Source organism: Pteropus medius, unplaced genomic scaffold, assembly GCF_902729225.1.
Source record: "Pteropus medius unplaced genomic scaffold, Ma_sr-lr_union100, whole genome shotgun sequence".
Classification (NCBI taxonomy): Eukaryota; Metazoa; Chordata; class Mammalia; order Chiroptera; family Pteropodidae; genus Pteropus; species Pteropus medius.
In genome coordinates, this window is record NW_024349225.1 from 8,417,339 (window position 1) to 8,440,375 (window position 23,037).

A 23,037-nucleotide genomic window follows, 5' to 3' on the forward strand; every position below is an offset into this window, starting at 1 on the left:
TCAGACATCCAGAGTGGAAAGTGCTTGTAACGGCCAGAAAGTGAGGAAAACAAAAGCTCACAGTGTTTGGATCCTAATTGTGATGACCTGTTATTACCAGTTCTTTATAAGGAAGCAACAGTAATATACTTAATAAACTACTCAGTTTTTATTTCTAGTTCTTGCGGATTAAGAGAGAAAAGCTACAGAGCAACACGTTTTATTTTGTTTTTGTAGCAGCACTGAGCTTTTTTTTTTCCTGCAGATGTGGTTGAGGAATATTCACACGTGCGTGCATTTCCACCACCACAACACCCACCACATGCCTGTATTTCTGTACTTGTGTATATAAAATGTGTATGTGCATAAGATGTGTGAGCACATACACTCGTGTTTTTTCTCATTAAATATCTCATATCCACGTGTCTTGGGTGAGATACTAGAGGCCAATAGAAAGTTGTCCCATGGTACACATTTCTTCAGGCCACTGAAAAAGGTTAGATGGTTGCCAGAATGATGATTTTGTCTTTCCTCAAGAGCCTTTGCCTGGTAGCAACTTTGGTTGATTTGGCTGTTTTCTGCTTTCTGCTGCTGAGAAGTGGGTGTGAACTCTGCAAGAAGGGTCGCCTCTTTCAGAGGTGGGGGCCTGAGGCCTTATCGGGATTCTTTAGATGATCAGTCGTTACGAATGATGTCTCTCACCTTCCCTGTTTTGTCTGCTGCAAGGTAGGGGCAAGGTGTGTGTGGACGGAGTCTAAAGTGGGTGTTCAGGGCTCTCACGGAGCAGTCAAGGACATTGGCGTGGATAGCAAGTCTCGCTTCCAGTGTCACACTCAGCTTTCTTTGCCACACACTAGAGGGATGGATGGGAGTGATTCATTCATGGAGAATGTGAGGGGAACTGGGAAACTAACTATTTTAAAACTTGAGTCCTAGGTGAGATTGTGCTTTGGGAGCCCTCAGTGCTCACCTCCCATTTCCCCAAGAATTCTTTTCTGAAAACAGTGCTGAAAGCTGTGTGGTCTGTGCTTTTGTTTTGTTTTGTTTTGTTTTGTTTTATGTTGATAGTTTAGTTGCCTTGGTGCCAAGAGAAATTTAGAAGTAATGTATTTCACGTGGCTTATCCCTAATCTTCGATTGTTTATTAGCGTTGAACCATGTATAAGGTACATTCTGACAAACTGTTTTAGGGAGAAAAGTGAATTTTATTCTCCTGTGTCATTTTCCAGCCATTTGAGTAACCTTTCTGTCTCTGTATTCCACCTCGCTACCGTACACGCAGTTTCCTAAAAACGTTTTTTAATTAGTGTAAAACCTTTAAAAACCTGTAGTAAATGCCAGAAAGCCATTTCAACTATGCTTCTTTGGCTTAGGCTACAAGCTAAAGAGATCAATGAGGATATGATGAACAGTCAAGTTTGTTTTCATTATTTAAAAAAGTTTTCTTGGCGTAAAGTTCCTGATTGATTTTTCAGCGAGTTTAAAGTGTGATAATAGATAGCTTTTATTTGAGATGAAGTTTTAACACCTTGCCTTTCATCCTATGATGACTCCGTGGCTAGGTGAAAAGTTACGAGTCCTTGGTTACAACCAGAATGGTGAGTGGAGTGAAGTTCGCTCTAAGAATGGCCAAGGTTGGGTGCCAAGCAACTACATCACGCCAGTGAACAGCCTGGAAAAACACTCCTGGTACCATGGACCTGTGTCACGCAGTGCAGCCGAGTATCTGCTCAGCAGTTTAATCAATGGCAGTTTCCTGGTGCGAGAAAGCGAAAGCAGCCCTGGGCAGCTGTCCATCTCGCTCAGGTACGAGGGTCGTGTGTATCACTACAGGATCAACACCACCACAGATGGCAAGGTAAGCCCTGCAGCCGCCTCTAGGTATGGACTGGCTGCTCTTTAGAAACTACGCTCAAAATGACTGAAGAATGTAGTTTTTTGTCTGACGTGAAATAGAACAATCAATGACGTGAATTTGGGCTGTTTGGCATGTTAGAGAGCTTGTTCTTTTTAAAGAGTGTGTTAGTGGAAATTTAAAACAGTATATTAATGGTTTAATGATGAGCTACCAGTGAAGGTGAAGAATGAATGATACTGCTGGATAAGTTAGCTGTTCTAATCATCATCGATATACAGATAAACACATATACATCCAATATGTTGTACAGAATTTATAAATTAAACCTTGGGTCTTTGAAAAATGTGATCTCTATTCACAGAGTAAGAACTTAGGCTTCTGGGACTGGTGTTGATTATTAATGTTAATATAAATAGATGAATCAGTCATTTAGCACTTTACATTTTGGAAAGATCAACCATTTTAGAATGGAACTGTTTTACTTTATAAACTATAAAGCAGAGGCCTTTGTCACCTGTTCTATTGAGCAGTAAGTTGAGATCGAATCATTTCTTCCACCCTTTTCCCGTAGGAGGGGAAGGGCACAGGCTCTGAGGCCAGCAGACTTGATTCTCTCTGGAACTCCTCTATTTATTAACTTGAGACCTTATATACACCTCACTTTCCCATCCCATTTTATTGGATTATTATGAGGTTTAAATGAAATAATTTCTGTAAAGCGTTATGGCTGGGAAATTGGGAATAAGTAGGAACTAAGTATATTATTAACTGTCCTTCGCACCACCTCACATACGTATTGTCTCTTGACAAAACCAAATGGAATCAGCTTAGTAGTGTGAGAGAGACCCAGCAGCTCTGCCTCTGGTTGCACACTCACAGAGGAGCGCAGATGTGTGCAGACGCCTGTGCAAGAGAGTTCATAGCCGCTCAGTTGTAACAGCCAAAAACTAGAAACACCCAGCTGTCTAACTATAGTAGAATGAATTAATAAATTGTGATGTATTCATTAAATGGAATCTCATACAACAACAAAAATGATCACAGTACTGCTGTGCACATGCCATCAGGAAGAGCTGTGGCCCCCCAGCGGTCCGCTTTTTTAAATAAAATTGTATCGGAATATAGCCATACCCATTTGCTTATGTATTGTCTGTGGCTGCTTTCTCATTACTGCAAAGTTGAGTAGTTGTGACAGATGTTGTAGCCACAAGCCTAAAATATTTGCTGTCTGGACCTTCACAGAAAAGTTGCTGGCCCCTGCCGTGGACTAGCTCACATGTGTGAAGCTGAGTGCCTGCGGGAGAATGGGGATGAGGGCGTGGGAGTGACTGCTGATGGGTGTGGGGTTTCTTTGTGGGGCGACGAACAAGTTCTAGGGTTAGGTAGTGGTGATGGCTGGACAGCCTTGTGAATAGACTGAAACCACTGAATTATACGCTTGAAAATAGTGAGTTTTAGGGTCTGTGAGTTATAGCACAATGCAAAAAAGTTGAGTAAAAGACACAAAGCAATGTGTATTGTACGGTTCCATTTGTGTGCCATTCAGAAGCAGACGAAGCTGCTCTGAGTCTTTTGCAGGAGTCGGTGGCTGGGAGGGCACGGGGGACGCTCCTGGGGTTCTCGTGATGTAGCTCCTGGTGTGGGAGATGTCAGCATGGCTGAGTTTATTCTGTGAGAGTCAGTGATTCCCTACTTATTATTTAGATACTTTACACTATAAAAGATTCTTCTTAAAAAATAAACTAGCTGCCTTGGAAGATAAGGCTGAAGACTGTTTTACTTGACACTTCTTATTGCCAGTCACAAATTAATTACTATTTTGTTAACTCATTGAAATTGTGGCTCTTTTAAATGGCCTAGATACCCAGAGCACATTCTAATTAAATGAAAATTATATCTTTGAATACCCTTTCTCTACCAAAAAAATTGAAATCAAATTATTTTCCGTGCAGGATATATGAACTTTTACAGGAGGCCAAGCACCTTCTGGCCTACTTCAGTTGGAGCATCTCTTTCTTTATCTGTCTAATGTGTTTGGGTTCCACAGTCTTCTTGCTTAAAAATATCTGAAGACCAATGATCTTGATGACCCAGAGCGGTGTTTTGAAAGTTTTTCCCCAGGCAAGAGCTGATTTAGGCAGCGTAGGAAGAGCGGCGTCGGTGAGACGAAAGTGAAGTTCTGTGCTTTCCTTGCCGTCATCAGTCAGTTCTTTCATTTATGTCAGGAAGATGACCTCCTAACCGCAGTATCTTCAGACCAGGGATACAGTGGGCTTTTAAAGGTTCTGATCTCCTTTCAAGTCCGTGTGGCTTGTCTTCTTCTCTCGCCAGGTGTACGTCACTGCCGAGAGCCGTTTTAGCACGTTGGCCGAGCTTGTTCACCATCACTCCACGGTGGCCGATGGGCTGGTGACAACATTACACTACCCCGCACCCAAGTGTAACAAGCCTACGGTTTACGGTGTGTCCCCCATCCACGACAAATGGGAAATGGAACGAACAGATATTACCATGAAGCACAAACTTGGGGGTGGTCAGTACGGAGAGGTTTACGTCGGCGTCTGGAAGAAGTACAGCCTGACAGTCGCTGTGAAAACGCTGAAGGTGGGTTGCCGAGAACTCTAGTTTTCAGGCATCTTTTCGGGCATCTTTTGTGCCGAGTCCCTTGGAAATATCAGCTTGCCCTTCTTTAACTTGGGAACACTTTCCACTCACTGGTGCCAAGCACATCAGCAAATTGCGATGGCGAGCCCTAGTGCCACTGCTGACAGAGCAGGCGGGAACCCACGTGGGGCAGGTATGTGTCTCGAAGCTGCTGATTTCGGTCCTAGTGGGTGATGAGAAGCAAATGGCAAGTTAGAAAAGCAAAGCAAGTTTCCTCAGACCGGCCCCTGCTGGACAGAGTTCTTCAAGCATTGTTTGATTCTGTCTGTCTGTCTGTCTCCCCTCCCCTCCCTTCCTCCCCTCCCCCTCCTCCCTCTCACACCCACTCAGTGTTTTGTTCTTTATCTCCCTGTCTGCATGCCTCAGTAACTACCATATCACTCATAAGGGCTGCTCTTCAGCCATCAGTAGTGGTCAGTTCTTAAGCATATTCTGAGTGAAACAATATGCAAGGCCCTGTAGACACACATCACTCCTTAAGGAATTTGTCAGGAAGACAGACATGTAAACAGCTAACTGTTCTGTCTCCTCTTTCAAAGGCTGAGATATCTAGGGAAGTGAACTATCAGAGAACTGAGTTATCATCTAAGCCTCCCATGTTTCAGTTGCGATAGGACATGATTGCTGAATTTTGCTCACAAGTGAAACTGCTAATTTTCACTTGTTTCACATATTGGATAAGTCAAGGACCACTTCCTTTCTTAATCGGACTCCTGTAGAGCCTATTAGGTTATGATAAATTTCTTGAAGTAATATGATAAAATATTCAAAACACACCCCTTTTTAAAGCTGAAGTTTTAGGGTTGTGAGTTCACTCCAGTGGTTAAGATGGGGGTTTGTCCCTTTCCAGGAAGATACGATGGAGGTGGAAGAGTTCCTGAAGGAAGCTGCGGTGATGAAGGAGATCAAGCACCCGAATTTGGTACAGCTGTTAGGTGAGGATGCTCGCCTGCACTGTAGGCTTCCTCAAGGATGCTTGTCTCTAAACTCCCATTATCTCTGAATCCTCCTCTTGAACCACCATAGTGGAGGGTCCAGGTGTGACTCTGCCTCAGTAAATGGTTGTCATTTTAAGCAGCAGGCTCTGTGTTTAAAAGTTGCCAAAGAAACCATGTCCTGTGTTGACTGCGATGTACAAAACTGTCTCACAATCATCTTGAATGATTCCAAACCAGAAAGTCACAACATAATTTCACAAATCAAGAGACATTAAACAAAGGACTATTTAAAAATTAAGATTAAAAGTTGAGACCACCCCCCATCAGTTTACCTTTACAAGAGAAAGCTCTGTGTCCTGATAGACTGGCTTCTCACCTGTTCAGGTCACATAAAAGGCTGTGTCTGAACCCTTTGCCCTTTGTAAAATAGAGCCACTTTCTTCAGGTGTTTAAATTGCGCCAAACTGTCCCAAAGGAAACAGTTTCTTGTTCTTTCCCAGGAATCTATCATATATCAGTGAAACCTTTGACTATGGAAACAATTATGATCTTTTTACAAAGCATTGTTACAGGCTGCGCATAGGCACAAATTGGTTACTTTTGGGTAAGTGTTTTAGTGCACAGTCGAGGATGGGAATCATGGGCATACACAGAGCTCTGGAGGTTTCGGTCTTCCTCGCCCCTTATGGAATGGATACAGGTGACTCTGATTTTGCCCAGACAGCAAATACTGAAATGCATTTGAATTTCTAGAATTACATAATGGAAGTGGAGACTCCTTTATCACCCATCTGCTTAACTTTGCTATGTATTTTCAGAAGATGTGATGGCAAGGAGGGAAAAGATTATGGCCAAACTAGACTTTAAAAACTGTTGATTATTTTTGCTAAAGTGGTTTAGAAAGTATGAATAGATATTAGTAAAATAAGCTTTATTCTCGGGCTGCCAGGCGTGTGTACTTTGGAGCCACCATTTTACATCGTGACTGAATACATGCCGTATGGGAACTTGCTTGATTATCTTCGAGAATGCAGCCGAGAAGAGGTGACTGCAGTTGTCCTGCTTTACATGGCCACTCAGATCTCTTCTGCAATGGAGTATTTAGAGAAGAAGAATTTCATCCACAGGTGTGTGAAGCCTGGTTATTGCCTGCGATTTGTCACGAAGTGACCTTACATGTCCTGCAAATACAGGGGAGAATGTGAGAACCTTTCCAGAACATTTCAAATGATTCAGGAAAGTAATTTTCTCTTTGACACGGCCCATTATGATGTTATTTCAAACTTATAAACCTTCTATACTCTGATTAAAGTATTAAAGAGGGGCCCCTACCTTTCTCAAAACAGGAAGCTGTATTTTCCCCAGGATTGTGTCCAAGAGCCTTTTGCTCCACCTAGTGGCTTAATTTAAAAAATAGCTCTCTGTCTTAGTAAAGAACTTACACCCTTGTAGAAAAGGATCTTGCTCACCTCTGCAGCCACCCCAGTGTGCACTTGACCCTGGAACAACGTGAGTTAGAACTGTGCAGGTCCACTTCGACACAGATTTTTTTCCCAATAAATGTATTTTTCTTTCTATATGGTTTTCTTAACCTCACTTTTTTATAGCTTATTATAAGAACACAGTATAAAGCACATATAAAATATGTTAATCGTTTTTTGATAAGGCTTCCAATCAACAGTAGGCTATTTGCTGTTAAGTTCTGGGGGAGTCAAGTCGTACGTGGATTTTCAGCTGCATGGGGTGTCAGTGCCCCAGCTCCCTGTGTTGTTCCAAGGTCAGCTGTACTTAGGAACAAGATCCCATTTTCTGAAGCCTGTTAACTGCCTCTTGATGGGTACTCTATGGGCGAAATATAATCAGTGGCTTTCTGCCATGTTGGCGATTACCGTAAAACACGGCCGTATCTGTCAGCACTCCTCAACTCTGCTTATAGCACAGAGAACGAGAACAGGGCATTCGTGACTGTTTTCTTTGCCGTCAGAGTGGAATCACATTAGCGTTCTCTTTCCCACAGAGATCTTGCAGCCCGTAACTGCCTCGTGGGAGAAAACCATGTGGTGAAAGTGGCCGACTTCGGCTTAAGTCGGCTGATGACCGGAGACACCTACACCGCTCATGCTGGGGCCAAGTTCCCCATCAAATGGACAGCGCCTGAGAGCCTGGCCTACAACACCTTCTCCATCAAATCTGACGTCTGGGGTAAGGTCGGGAGGCCTCTTCTCTGCATGTGTCATTTTATTTTCTTTATGAATGCTTTCAGTTCTTTAGAGCTTCTCTTTTATGTGATAAGTACCCTCTGCCTTTACCCCCATTTAGCCATTCAGGCATTGTGCTAGGCACTTAGCATAGAAAGAAATGTTAAGAAGAAAGTAAAAAAAAAAAAAAAGTCTTTGCCTTCAAAGGACTCAGTCTAGATCTTATGTAACATTCATGTTCTAATGATCCTTTTTCTGTGAAGCTCCCGGTTTTCCGCGTTAGGCTTTATTGTTATTTCCAGAGTGCTGGGACACCCAGGAGCACCCACTTTTTCAAGGAACGCGTGCTGAAGTCTCATCTAGAATTTATTCTTGTAACTGATCTCATTTCTACTGCTCTGACAAGCAGTGTAGAGGCTCAGTGGACTGAATGAGTCTGGAAACTTGCACTGTGGGTCAGTAGAAACAGGTGTAGGATTCTAAGTCACTGTTTAACAGAAATCTCAAACTCAGAAATAACTTGTGACAAAATCAAGCGAATTATTTTTCCTAGTATGATTTTTATTTGATTTTAAATGAGTCCATTTTTACATTTACTCCGACTATTAGCTGACTTAAAAACTGTGAAACTCGTTAAATAGATCATAGATTCTTCTAAGAATAGTTTATGTCCCAGACTTCTTATATGGTCATAGGTGATTTTCCTTCATTGTAGTAAAGGAAATCTAAATTAAAATGGGAAATTTAAAGAAAACCACCTTGAGGTAATACCTCAGGCATTTCTGATATCTTAGAAGGACAAGTCATGCTATAAGATTTAGAAGAATATACTTTGGGTGACTGAATGTTACCCAGAATTTGAAAGATACGTTACTTAATGGTAAAAAATAAATAATAAATCGGAGAAGAAACAAACTTTTTTTTTTTTTATCCCTTATGCAGCTTTTGGAGTACTGCTGTGGGAAATTGCTACATATGGAATGTCACCGTATCCAGGTATCGACTTGTCTCAGGTCTATGATCTGCTGGAAAAAGGGTATCGAATGGAACAGCCTGAAGGATGCCCGCCCAAGGTTTACGAACTTATGAGAGCATGTGAGTATGTTCGCATATTTTAATTTTGAAGGTTTAAGCCAGCAATTCAGGGTGATTAGCAAAATTGGAAATAGTTTTTTCTCTATCGTTAGAGTGAATTAAACCTCGTGATATATAGAGCTGGTCATTGATCAGCCCGTTGGCGCATCATAAGCTACACCATTGAGTCTTACCGGAACCCTAAGAATAGTTGTCCAGGGCCCAAGTATTGACTCGATTTCCAAAAAACATTTGCATATTTAATAGGATAAGAAGAAATTGGGTTTGGAGTTTAGGTAGGAGAGAACTGCTTTCATCTAGATAAAAGTGATTGCTAAAGACTGGAGAATGCATCAAAGTAACTTCTGTGATGAACAGACAAAAGCATCTGACTTCTCGAAAGTGAGAAAAGTAGGAAGGCGAGTAGTAAAGTGTTATGTGTGAACATAGATCTTACTTTCTCAATGAGCACGGGCATTGCTTACTGCCGCGTTGTTGTCAGCTGCGAACTCCAGGCTCCTCGCTGATACCCTGCTGCATTTCTCAATGTGTACAGCCAATGATTTATAAGGTTGGAGTGAGTTTGAAGACAGACTTCACTTCTTTAATTTTTCCAGTGGGAGAAAACTTTCCATTTTCTAAACTGTCTCCACACCCTCCTCATCCCTGTAGTAGAGGGCACATGAGCTGAGGCTGCATGGAAGGGCCCACCCTAGGAAGTGGGCCCACTGCACCCCCGAGTCCAGGATTGGGAAGCAGCTGCCTCACTGTCACTGCGAATGTGCTGTAACTGCTGTCACGACTCATGGAACTATCAGGGTGCCACTGGGCACTGAATTCCTGTAGGCAGCTTTTAACATTTCTCCTTGTTACGTAGGCTGGAAGTGGAGCCCTGCTGACAGGCCCTCTTTTGCTGAAACACATCAGGCTTTTGAAACCATGTTCCACGACTCCAGCATTTCTGAAGGTGAGACTCTGGCGATTCACGGTCGGTGGCTGGTCCTGAGTGGCAGTGGTGGTGGGGGCGATCACATTTTAAAAACGATAGACTCTTGTAGTGTGGAACTCCATTTCAGGATACTGAGTTAATTCTTGCCTTCTTGTTTTGCCATTTTTTTGTTTTTGTTTTTTGGGTTTTTTTTGCTCCTTTTAATGTCTTTGTGTCTATCATATTTTTAATGCTGGAATTATATTTTAATTAGAAATTTATTCTCTTCACAGAGAGAGTAAATTCAGTAGTTCTCTAAGTATTAACACTGTATAGGGAAGAGAAGAGGGGAAAATGAGTATAAAAAATATTCTAACACACCGAGCCACACTTACAAAGGCAAATCCAAGCCATAAAAGCAATGTCCAGAAATTCTGTTGCTGGAAATAGATCCTAAGGAAATAATTAAGAGTATGAACAAAGATTTAGCTACAAAGATGTTATATCAGAATGTAGTATTTGATATTGAGAAATTAAAACCAATCTAAGTAGTGGGTTGTTAATTATTATATTCATATAATTGAATATTTAAAATATTCTTAAATATTGACATGGAAAAGAATTTAGAATGAGGATGTTAAGTTATGCTATGAATAGTGAGACTCCTTTTCTTATCTAAAAAATAAGTAGGTGGACACATAGGCAGTTTCTTTTGTGTATAATGCCTCTCTAAAATTATCTGCGAAAGTCAGCCAATAAACTTACTTGCTATAAAAAGGGACTATTCCTAGAAAGCTAAAAACTCAAAATTCTTGGTTATACTTTAGATATTATTAGATACTTCGATATAGTTCCAGAATTTCATACCTGTGTTTTAAAAATTTTCTTCATAATTGAACACAGAACTTACTAAGCTCAAGTTTAAAAATATTAGAAGAAATCAGGCAAGTTGATTTTTGTCTGCATCCCTTAGTGACTTATCACGTCTAGGTAAGAAGAAAGAAGAGTTCAACACCAGAGTTTAATAACGAGAGTACACATCTCAGTCCTTTGACGTGTGGGACTTCTGCAGGAGGGGAGGGCACAGCTGCCTTGCCTTCTTCTCCCTGCGGAGTCAGAGCGGTAGAAGTCTTCAATACTGGCCAATGACTAGGGTCCATTTCTTTGGTAATTCTGTGTCAGCTCCATATTCTCTTCAATTTTTAGTTAAATATTTCTGCTTCTCTTGAAAATGTTACATCCTTTTAGAAAACCAGCCCTTATCAATTTTCAGCCCTAATTTCAATTCACAATTGCTAAACAAGAAATTTAGCATTATTTAACCAATATTTTATTAAACATTTAATCCGTGGCAAAGACTATACTAGATCTGAGGACACAGAGATAAGACAGTTGCTACCTTAAAGGGATGCGTTTATTAGTTGTAAGTGAAAGAAACCTAATTCAAACATTCTTAAGTAATAAGAGGAGGATTTATTGGCTCATAACCAAACCAAGGAAAAGCAGGGCTGATGCTAAGTCTAACCTCGGTTGTCAGTCGAAGCCACAGACTTGAGTAGCTTCAGGTCTCCCTTCCCTCTCCCTCCTTCCCAGAGCCAGGCCCACCCAGCATGTCTATGTTTGCTTTTCCGTTCCCATCCTCAGAATACTCCAAGTGGCATTGGACACAGTTGCCAGCATCCTCGAGGTCCCTCGAGGTCCTCTCTCTCTCTCTCATAGCTCATATCTGTCTCCCAGCTGTGGTGTTTAGCAGCATGAGAAAGGAATCTCATTGGCTTGGCTTAGGTTATGTGCCATGTACCCACTCTTGTGGGGTTTTAATTTTTAAAAATAATTACCAAAAAAGTTGTAAAAAAAATTATAAAAGTTCACAAGCGATGATCCCGCTCGTTTCACTTTTGTTTAGGAATGAATAGCAAAGTATGTCTTTGCCTCAGCAAAAGCCACAGAACCCATGGCCAAGTTTAGTTTAGGCTCACTAATGGGTGAATATTTCAGGCACCTCATTTGCTTCATTTGCATGAAATGGAATGGAATGTACCTATCCTCCTCTTTACTACAAGGTGCAGCTGAAAAATAGAAGTATCTGCAGACTTCTGTCTGCTTTATTCAGCCCCTGAACAGGGACTTAGTAAATGAGGAGAGTATCCAGGTGGCTGGTGAGCATATGAAGCCATGTTTAATATCACTCTTCATCATAGACGTACAAAATAAAACCGTGAGATCCGTCGACATACCTACCCCAGGATGGCTAAAATTAAAATCAAACAAAAAAACCCCTGATAACATAAAACTCTGGCAAGCATGCAGAGTAACCAGAACTGTGACACAATGCTATAGATTGGGTCAGCCATTTGGGGAGACAGTTGGGCAAAACCCAATAAAGCAGAATTTTTGTGCACCCTGTGACCCACCAGTGCTGCTCCTAGGTATAGACCCAGTAGATGCGCATGCAATTGTGAGGTAAAAGCCAGCAGGATGTTCCTAGCAACACAATAATAGCCAACTTAAATATTCATCAAGAATATTTGAAACAACTTAAATATTCATCAAGAGGAGAATGGATGAATTTTGGTGCATTCATACATTTAAACAATTCACAGCAATGAGGAAAAACCCCTGCCACGTGCAGTGACGTGGATGAATCCACAGATAGAATGTTGAACAGAAAAGGCCAGACAAAAGAACGTGCGTACTCCGTGATCTCGTTTGTACGTTTCAGTACTCCGTTCTCCAGTTGTATGCCCTTTCTCTGCCATGAAACTGTTCTTTTTATCAGTCCTGTTGTCTTCCTGACAGAGGTAGCTGAGGAGCTTGGGAGAGCTGCCTCCTCCTCCTCCATTGTTCCATACCTGCCCCGATTACCTATACTTCCTTCCAAGACCCGGACGCTGAAGAAACAGGTGGAGAACAAGGAGAACATCGAAGGGGCCCAGGATGCCACAGAAAATTCTGCTTCCAGTTCAGCACCAGGTACGGGTCCCTAGGCAGGCGTTATGTAAAGAACCATTCGGCTCTGATGCTTCTAACTCCACTTTCCTGCCCATCTGCCCTGGGGAAAGTCTGGCTGGCATCCGTCTTACCTGCCACTCCAGTCCCCAGCTCTGCGTTGTCGGTGCTGCTAGCTCCGATCCATCCCCTGGGGATGCAGCTCTGCCTCCCACCCTATTTCCTTAACTCCCGATTCCCACATGCATTCTGCCCTCACAGTCTGGCAAACATTTCTGCACGGAACCTGATAGGTGAGACCAGGTCGTGCTGTAGTTTAGAGAAGAGATGAAGGCTGAGGTAAAAAACCAGGAGGCTGTTTCTTTCCACTTATATCCCACATTGCATTTGGAACACTAATCAGTATGAAATGATAACATATTTATTGGTTTCCTCCGAGTTCTGCTAACACCTGACATTTAATACATGCTGACAAAACTCGTACAGTTCAGCCTTAGTAACTCGAGTGTAATGGAGTGACTTCCTGTGTTTCACGCTGCTGATCGGCCGTTTCTCATCAGGGTTCATTAGGAGTGCACAGGTCCCCAGCGGGTCTCCAGCACTGCCTCGGAAGCAAAGAGACAAGTCGCCCAGCAGCCTCTTGGAAGATGCCAAAGAGACATGCTTCACCAGGGACAGGAAAGGCGGCTTCTTCAGCTCCTTCATGAAGAAGAGAAACGCCCCCACACCCCCGAAGCGCAGCAGCTCCTTTCGGGAGATGGAGAATCAGCCCCACAAGAAATACGAGCTCGCGGGTAACTTCTCATCTGTCGCTTCTCTGCAACATGCCGATGGGTTCTCCTTCACTCCTGCCCAGCAAGAGGCGACCCTGGTGCCCCCCAAGTGCTGTGGGGGGAGCCTTGCACAGAGGAACCTCTGTAATGACGACAGTGGCGGGGGTGGGGGCAGTGGCACAGTTGGGGGCGGGTGGTCTGGCATCACGGGCTTCTTTACACCACGCTTAATCAAAAAGACACTGGGCTTACGAGCGGGTAAAGCCACAGCCAGTGATGACACTTCCAAGCCTTTTCCAAGGTCAAACTCTACGTCTTCCATGTCCTCAGGGCTTCCAGAGCAGGATAGGATGGCAATGACCCTTCCCAGGAACTGCCAGAGGGCCAAACTCCAGCTGGAAAGGACAGTGTCCACCTCTTCTCAGCCAGAAGAGAATGTGGACAGAGCCAATGACACGCTTCCGAAAAAATCGGAGGAAGCTGCTGCTCCAGCCAGGGAGAGACCGAAAGCTAAACTGCTGCCCAGGGGGGCGGCTGCTCTGCCTCTGAGAACGCCCTCTGGGGACCCAGCCGTTACAGAGAAGGACCCTCCAGGGGTGGGGGGGGCCCCAAAGAGCAGGGAGAGGAACGGTGGGGCGCGACTCGGCATGGCCGGAGTCCCCGAGGATGGCGAGCAGACAGGCTGGACGTCCCCGGCCAAGGCCGCAGCGGTCCTCCCAACTGCTCACAACCACAAAGTGCCCGTCCTTATCTCGCCCACCCTGAAGCACACTCCAGCCGACGTGCAGCTCATCGGCACGGACTCTCAGGGGAATAAATTCAAGCTCCTATCTGAGCATCAGGTCACGTCCTCTGGGGACAAGGACCGACCCCGACGGGTGAAACCAAAGTGTGCCCCACCCCCACCACCAGTGATGAGACTACTGCAGCATCCGTCCACGTGCTCAGACCCCACGGAAGAGCCAACCACCCCGACTGCGGGACAGCCCACGCCAGAAACGCAGGAAGGGGGGAAAAAGGCCGCGCCAGGGGCAGCAGCGCCCGTCAGTGGGAAAGCTGGGAGGCCTGCGATGCCTCCACCTCAAGTGCCTCCGCCCGCAGCTTCCATCTCGCCAGCCAAAATGGCCAATGGCACAGCAGGTACTAAAGTGGCTCTGAGGAAAACCAAACAGGCAGCTGAGAAAATCTCAGCGGACAAAATCAGCAAAGAGGCCCTGCTGGAATGTGCTGACCTACTGTCCAGTGCAATCACGGAACCGGTGCCCAACAGCCAGCTGGTGGACACCGGGCACCAGCTGCTCGACTACTGCTCAGGCTACGTGGACTGCATCCCTCAAACTCGCAACAAATTTGCCTTCCGAGAGGCTGTGAGCAAACTGGAGCTCAGCCTGCAGGAGCTGCAGGTGTCTTCGGCAGCTGCTGGTGTGCCCGGGGCAAATCCCGTCCTTAATAACTTACTGTCATGCGTACAGGAAATCAGTGATGTGGTGCAGAGGTAGCCACTGGCAGCCTCGTGGGAAGATGCACACACATCTGAGGGGAGAGGGAGAGGGACTCGTTTTCCTGTGTTCTTGTTTTCAAAAAATGAAAGACTGATACTTGAGTGTGTTTATGTGAAGTACCTCAGATCTCTGAGATCTCACGTTTACAGGTTCATCTCGAAAATAACAAAAGCAGAATTCATAGGCGAGGGAAATTAGACGGGGGTGGGGCAGTCATGGACAGGATTGGGAGCCACGTTGGAACATCAGGGGACGTGTGTGTGCCATGCCGTGAAGAACCACATCCAGCCTGTCCTTGCCTGGAATGGTTCGAGGGGTTAGGGCTGCCCTCGCAGTGTCGCGAGACCACCCACACACGCGGCTGGCTGCGACACTCGCTCTGTACCAGGTGGCTTAGGGCTCCAGTAGGTACTAATGGTGATTGTGTCCCAACTCACCTAACGAACCTGGTGGCACAGAAGAAAGGAGAGCTGGGAATGTCCCGAGAGAAGTTTCGTTCGAGGCTGTCGGAAGCAGCTATTAGCCTTGCTCCCACAAGGTCACTGCTGCAGTCAGAACTGCAGATCAGATCGCCAGAATTAGAAAATCTGGAAACGCGGCCCTGTCTGCAGGCCTCTGCCCCATTTTCCGCTGGTGTGGTGACTGGTGCAGGAAGTAAAGAATGCTGGGAAGATAATGTCAGGGAGATTGAAGCCTCCTCCTCACACCTTATACTCGTCAGCAGAAGTCACTTCTCCCAGTCTGGTGTCTTGCTTCCTGACAGACCGGGACTGGCTTTCTGCTCAGTGGTGCCCGTCTGTAGACCGCAGGCACAGAGGTCTCGTCAGCTTGCTGGGCAGGCCATCTCCCCTTATTCCTGGCAGTGTTTGGGGCGGTAAGCGACACCGGTTTGGAAATTAGTGCCCGTGGGCGGGCTCTCCCAGGGAGCCCGTCTCTGACGCAGTGCCCCTGCGTGCCGATGTGCTGGACGTGAGCAGCTGGAACCCACCAGCCAGGCGCAGAGGTCTGGCTGCGGAGAGGAGCTGGCTTGGTCCTCGTGGCTGTTTCTCTGTCCCTTTCCCTGTCCTTGTCACCTTAGACCCAGTCCAGGTAGAAAGTAGGGAGAAGCATCCTTCCTCTTTGGATTTCGAATAAATCACCCCAAACTATTCTCACATGCTCTTCTCTCTCATGTCCTCACCCCACCCCACCCCAGTCCTTGTGCCTGTTGTAAGGATCATACTGAGAATATTCTTTGATATTTAATGTGTCTTAAGAATGTATAATTGAAGGAGCACGTCATTTCCAGGGAACACCAGTTAGATCCTGGAAACCTAAAGACTTAACCCTCAAATACGATTTGCCTTCAAAAAATAGGCCTTTTTCTTCCATACTCATAACTATCAAAGCTAATTAGGATCGCAGGGAACCAAATCTAATTGGTTAGGTAGTAGTATTCTCAATATCAGGTCTAATTCTGGTTACCACTCCATTCTCTCTTTAAAGCTTTATGACCCCCCCTCCCTCCCCAGAAGATCCCAGTACAAAAAAATAAATACGTTATTTTTTCCTTCCAAAGGAATGTTAACTTTAGGAAGATAGGAATTCAGCATTGATGAACAGTGAATTTTCTTCCTGGCTGTGTCATCGATCCACTGTGAAGCCACGGCCCCATCTCCTAATCTGTTGAATGAAGGTAATGATACGTGTTCTCACGGGCCTTTTACAGTTAAGGGTGTAGCCAGCCCTCCGAGAGCCCCCTGGGAATCTCTCCAGTGCAGAGTTATGTTGATCGGTTTTTCACGCTCTTCTCTGCTCAGTAGCAGATCAGGAAATTTAGAAGCGCTGAGATTGTATTAAATAGGCTAGAATACTAAGGGGGGAAAACTACTTTGGACAGAGTTTGGCATCTTTGACCAAGGAGGAAATGAGTCTTCATCAGAAGGGAAGGAAACCTTGGTTCTTGTCATGGCTGCTCTGGAGAGGCCCAGGCTGAGAACGGGGCCTGCCTTGGAGTGGGTGGGTGGTCTCTGTCTGTCCCCTAAAGATGCAGCACAGGCAGCTAGTGATGTGGTTATTCGTCCCTGCAGTGGCTGGAAGAGAAGATAGAGTCCCTTTAACGTGGGTTTAAAAACCAGTAGTCGTCCCGGCTCCTTTGCTACTCCCTTCACCGTACACTTCCATAAACTTGAAATCGTTTTAGCTTCAGCCTTTTATGGGTGGGGCAGGGAAAGCTAAAACTTTAGAATGTTATTATGCTGCTTTCTAAGTTTATCCCTGTCATTGTGGGATGCAAGTTGAGAGATGATCATTGTTTTTCAGGGTTTGTTTTTTTTTCTCCTAAGCAAGGGATCTTCCCTTGACAGCTCTGAAAAAAGCCTTGGAGGAACACTACTGAGTGTATTTAAGCTCCCTGATTTTCTCACCGAAGAGTAGTCTTGAGGGTGGGGGCTGTGTCTTACTCAGGGGCAGCACCTGGCTCTGTCTCACCTCCAGTGGGTGCTCAGTAAGTTCATGAGTTGAATTGACTTTTCTCAACACTGTCAGTAGTTGGGTTGACTGACTGTATTCTAGTGCTCCCCCCCACCCCCGCACCAGATGCTTGATGTGCGTAACTTCAGGAGCTGGGGGCTCAGGGTTCAGGTTAAAGAGGCACTGTCAACTTATTAAATGTCATTTAGGGTTTTCCTTTTTCTACTTGAAAAGGTCCAGATTTTCAAAATAACCTTATGTAAATTTAAAAGTTTGAATTCAAAGAAAACTTCTAGAAACTAAAAATGTAGTTTAATTTTATCTAATTTAAAAGCGAAGCTGAGAGCAGGAGCAAAAGCCCTCCTACAGAATGTTGAAAACTTTCTGAAATGATTGATATATGTATGCATACCTTTGGGCTACCACAACTAGAACCCTTTCATGTACAGATAATATAATTTCAGTTTGGAAAAAATGCAGTATTTTGTGTAGAATATACCTTCATTGTGCTTTACATGAAGTATTTTCTTAAAAGGCTTTGTGTAAAATTAAAATGTGTATATTTTCCTAGAGACTTCGTGATTTTCAGAGATATAGCCTTAAAAACATCAGCCCTAAGATTCAGTGTTTTTCCAGATGACCTCTGTACATCGAGGTCATCAGAGTGGAGCCCCTTGCCTATCAGCATTTTGGGGTTTAAATTAGAATTTTCTTATCATTCAGTTGAAAGTTGGTTAATAAAATAGTGCCCAGTTAATAAAACTTGCCGACTCTGCTACGGCACAGCCCATTTGATGGAACTAAAGTCACGGAGCTTTTGAGTTGAAAGGATACAGTGTAGATTGAGTTCAGACTCTATAGCCAGTCTAGAAGGCAAGTCATTTAATCTTCCCAGCCTTCGTTTCCTCGTTGGAAAACAGGGATGATACTTGTAACTACCTCAGAGTTGTGGTAAGGATTAAGCGATGGTACATGCGAGATGCTTAGCTTGAGTGCCCGACACATAATGAGCGCTCCACAAATGTTAACTGCTTCTTTTGTTAATAAACTTAGTCCAGTGAGTTGTGCAGCAGACCCCCTGCTGAAGAATAAGAGCCGACACGGTGAGAATTCCCAGCTGGGCGTGGTCTCAGCCCGTGAGTTTTCCAGGAAGCCCTCCAGTGTTTGACACCCAGCACTGTCTGAACCCTGTCAGTGCCCAGCCTTAAGAACTGGAAGAGAGGATGCTTAAGTTACTTGCATTATCTCAGAGCAGCTGATTAGTGGCAGAGCCCAGGCTAGAGTTTGGGACCTCGTGACTTTCTGGTTGTGGCGTCTTTGTGCCATTCCTGCTGCCCCGTGAGACACTACAAAAAAAAAGCGGCTCAGACAATCAGTCTGCACAGCGCCGCACACTCTGGAGCACATGCTCCCGGCACTCTTGGAACTTAAGGGACTCAAACGTTGAGTGACGGCAACCCTAGCAAAGCAGGCTTTCAGGAGAACTAAGTGATTTAAAAAATTACACGGATCCATGCTTAGGGACAGACAGCAGCAGCACAGCAATCTGCACTTAAGCACCAACTTAAGTTTTCAAAAACCTAGTTCTGCATTCCTTTCTCTTAAAAAAAAAAACTATTCCATGTCGTTTTAATGACTGAGATAATGTGTATGAAAGCACTTTGAGAAAAGTATCAAATGTTATATAACTATAAGGTTTTATTGTATATTTAGAAGATAAAACAGTTGATTAGATACTGATTGACTTACAGGCTTTTACCTGTGGGGGACCTGAAAATGCACATGTATTAACAGTCATCTCTGTCACCTGTATAAATACGAAGACTGCGACATGAATATGTGCAAGTATAGTAAGTGTTTTACTAAAACTGTAGCTCAGTGCTGAATAACTTCAGAAAACTGGGGACCAACTTTCTGGTTTAATCATAACCATTAAAAGGTAGCAGTGGGTACTTCAGAACCAGCAGCTCTTCCAGGGTCCTTGACGCACGAAGAAAGAGGCCTTCTTGGTTTTGAGCATTTGTTCACTAAGCGGCATCCTAATTATGGTAGGAGCAGACACCTTGCCTGTTGATGGTGACAGTGTCGTCTTCAACCTATGTCTTGCGTGGGGTTTCTTTTGTACGTGTGCGGTGGGGGCGTGAGGGGGGTCAGAGGAGATTGGAAGGCCCTCGAACCAGTGCGTTTGGGGAATTACTTTTAGGATTTCCTATCATAAAGTTATAAATGAGCTTTACATTCATCATCTGTGTTTATTATTTTTTCCAAGAAGAGTAGCTGAGCATAACTCACCTGTTAAATTATAAAATACCTGAGTAAAATGCATCGATGGCCACTTCTGAGTTACAGCTACACCTCCTCCTGACGTCTCCCATTCCCTTCCGTTTTTGCTGCTGATGTCATTGTCACCGTCGGGCTGTGCTCCCACAGGAGTTGACATTGGGCTGACGGGGCTGTCCACAGTTCCGTTCTTGATGATTTTTGGGTTTCCTCGTCTTGCTTGCTTTGACTTGTTCTTCCTGAATTTGGGGCCCATCTCTCTGCCCTAAGTGTTAGTTATGACCAGTTCTCTCTCTGTAGGTGGGTCTCCAAACTTAAGTTTCTTCTTACGTGTTTATTAATAGACTTCAGCTGTCGATACCTGTCTTTGCTTCTGTCAAGCCAGCAGTTCCCTACTTTTGTAAGTGCCTGCTTAAGTTTGGAATATGGGGGAGCAGGAGAAAAAGAGGGAAAGGCAGCTCCAAGGGAACTGTGCCTTTCTGACAAAGGCGGGCAAAGGCAGCCCAAGGCGCGCCTGTGCCTTGTGTGTGACAGCCCAGGGACATTGCTGCTAGCCGCGGCCTGGTCGGAGAAGAAGGCCTTAGGCTGGTTCTGAAACGTGTCCCACTGGTAACAGGCAGGATATTTATGTCCCTGGGATAGAGTTTGTTCCCCAACTACCAGACTGCAGAAGACCTAATGTAAGGCGTTTTGGGGCAGGCCAGTAGGACCTGACTCCTGCCCTGTCCCCGCCCTCCTGCTGGGGGCAACGTGGGCAGGCTTCAGGGCCGGGCAATGGGCTGCACTCTGCTCATGACACCCCGTGACAGCCTTAGTGCCAGCGTTTCTTTTGTGAGTTCACTGCAATGTCCAAAAAGATGACTTCTGCTCTGGGTCCGCCGCTGCTCGTCTGCCCACCTGAGGGTTGTGCGCTGTCCTGAGATAATGCGCGAGTAAGATGGTGGTCCCTTCACTTCCGGCTCAGTGTCCTGGACCCAAAGGACAGGCAGTCAGGGAAGGCTCCATCCTGTGATAGGGCGAAAAGATGCCCAGGGGAGGCCTGGGCAGGTCGTCCTGATTTGAGGCTGGCTGAGAGCAGTAGAGGTCACTCTCAGAGGACTCTACACATTGTGCAGAGGGAACGACTTGTTGGCTGGTTGATGTTGCACGGTTATCAAACTAGAACTGTAGAAGTGACCTTCGTGGGCAGCAGTGGCTCAGAGCGCCAGTCAGCGTGCGTCCCCACTTGAGATACTTTCTGTGCACGGGATGCTGATGTGTCTCGCTGCTGCTTTTCTCCACCTGCTGGGCGAGCTGGAGGAAGGGTGCTCTGATCGGACCCTTCGCTCCCTCCGGCTTCCCTTCTTTGCTCCTATGTCCAATTATAAATTTGAAATTGTTTCATTCTCCTGTAAAGTATAGCGTTTAACCTCCCCATTGCTGCGTGACCTGCACACGGTAGCAAGGCCCTATTAACTCAGCCGAGGTCACAGGTGGTGTGTGGGCAGATCTTTGAACCTGCAGACCACCGAAGGCTCAGGATGTCTTCTTAAAGTCAGAAGGCTGAGGCCCAACGCGGGTCCTCAGACCACACCCTGGACAATCCCACCCCTCCATCCCCCCCGCCGCCGGGCTGTTCTCCGAGGTTCCCAGTTCACCACCGCACTGGAAGCAGCTCATTTCTGGGTCCTGCGTGTTGCTTGGAGCTGCTGAGCTGTCATGCAGGCCTTGAGCTTGAGGTCTTGGAGCATTCTAGTTCTTTCGGACGGTGTCGCGAACTGTCACACGCTAGCAGGCTTTATGAAAGGAAGTAGAGTTTATGTAGTTGGACCTTGTTTAGATTTGCTTCTGAGCCTCAAGATGGGAGTTTTAAATTATGCAGTTAAGCACTATGAACTTTAGTTGGAGAACAGGACTTCTTGTTAATGAAATTTTCATATATAAGGGTACTTAATTTTTAGCAGTTAAAACAGTAATAATACAGGTATGCCAGACGTAGTCTTGATTCAGAAGATATTGCAGGATGCTGCGATGCTTCAGGGTCATCGGTGAATCTCAGATACTGCTCCACACCATTCAGAAGCACCACGCCATGTGCTGTGAGCGGCAGGAGTGCCGAGAGATGTTCCTGGTAGCTGAAGGCGTGACAAGCCCACCGTCCTCCATTTCGACAAGTTGTTTTTCACTGTGGCCACTGTACTTGAGGGCCTCTTATGAGAGACATTTTCTGAGATCTTGAGCAGTCGCCTTGATTAGGCTGATTGTCCTCCAGAAAAATTAGTAAAACGAGAAGAGACACTGAGGTACTCATCTTAGTTTTTTAGGGTGTATGTTCGAAAACCCTCAGATCTCAGCTATGCGTCGAGGGTCTACATCATGTCCACGTCACATTTGTACACTGTCGTCGTGCTCACTGGGGAAGGCAGGGCCAAGTGAAGGGAGCTGACCGACCTTTCTCTGGTGAGTGGGCGCTGTGCCCTGCCCCCGGCGTGCCTGCTCTGACCAGGCTGGCCGAGCTGTTCGTGTGCTCAGAACCCTGTGTCCACTGGACACGCTTCCTTCTTTGCAGTCTGATTCTATAATGACTATTGGTGGAGAACCCTGGTTTCATGTTTGCTTGGCAAAAATAAGTTTGAATATTTTGTAGTGGTTGACAGAATTTTGTCTTAAAACGTATGAACCAGATTCTTTAAAACTTGTTTAATGTTTATACCAAAGGTCACGCTCTGCGGGTGTGTGTGTGGTGGGTGCACAGAGGGTGCTGTCTGGAGGGCCTGGCACTGTGCGTTGCTAAGGAGACACAGTGAGACAACATGGGATTTAACTGAAAACGCATCAGGCATGGGTCACACTAAGGTGTTGTCAGGTATTTGTTCTTGTTATTGTAATATATTTTCAGGTGTTTTGTTTTTCTAACTTAATTCTCACCCTATTGTCTGACTGTGAACTGCTAACAGTGTTAAACTTGATGTAAATAAATGAGGCCCCTGAAAGGGGAATGCTGTCTGCCTGTTGTCTCACAAGGCTTGCCAACTTGTGTTTTATTTTAAATAAAGGTTGCAATATTTTATTGGCAAAAGTAGGCTTGTGCTTGGCGTTTTCTCCTGTAATTTTAACTGACAGAGAATCTAAGCAGAATTTGTCTCTACATAAAACAGATGTCTGTAAGGTAAAGCAGCTGATTTTAGCAAGCATCCCTCTGGCACATTCTTCAGAATGTCCTCTGTGGGGGTGAATACTCATCCTGTGACGGATTACATTTTTGGAAATGGCCAAAGGCATCATTTGGAACCCGGCTGGTACAGAAGGTGGGTAGTGTGTGCGCGCGCGTGTGTGTCCATCCGTCCAGTGCGAGGTGACTGTAAAATGTAAAATGAGATTTAATTTTCTCAAAGTCCGTTTTGAGGACAACTGCAAATTAAGCTATAAAAATGTTTTGAGCCAAAGTAGTATCAATAGAGTAA

At 45.1% G+C, this 23,037-nt stretch overlaps 1 protein-coding gene across 8 annotated transcripts in view; it reads left to right on the forward strand.

Annotated features, from left to right (window-relative positions):
- ABL2 (ABL proto-oncogene 2, non-receptor tyrosine kinase) overlaps positions 1–23,037 on the forward strand; it is an 88,699-nt gene that overhangs the window by 63,828 nt on the left and 1,834 nt on the right. For 2 of the 8 annotated variants that reach the window (XM_039881378.1, XM_039881379.1), the window contains exons 3-12: positions 1,542–1,837; positions 4,169–4,441; positions 5,352–5,436; positions 6,389–6,566; positions 7,457–7,641; positions 8,580–8,732; positions 9,589–9,678; positions 12,439–12,612; positions 13,149–13,382; positions 13,692–14,860. In XM_039881378.1, the coding sequence (XP_039737312.1) occupies positions 1,542–1,837; positions 4,169–4,441; positions 5,352–5,436; positions 6,389–6,566; positions 7,457–7,641; positions 8,580–8,732; positions 9,589–9,678; positions 12,439–12,612; positions 13,149–13,382; positions 13,692–14,860 (2,837 nt within the window). Of the gene's footprint in view, positions 1–1,541; positions 1,838–4,168; positions 4,442–5,351; positions 5,437–6,388; positions 6,567–7,456; positions 7,642–8,579; positions 8,733–9,588; positions 9,679–12,438; positions 12,613–13,148; positions 22,882–23,037 lie in introns of those variants that run through there. The other 6 variants (XM_039881371.1, XM_039881375.1, XM_039881376.1 and 3 more) reach the window with 5 other exon arrangements.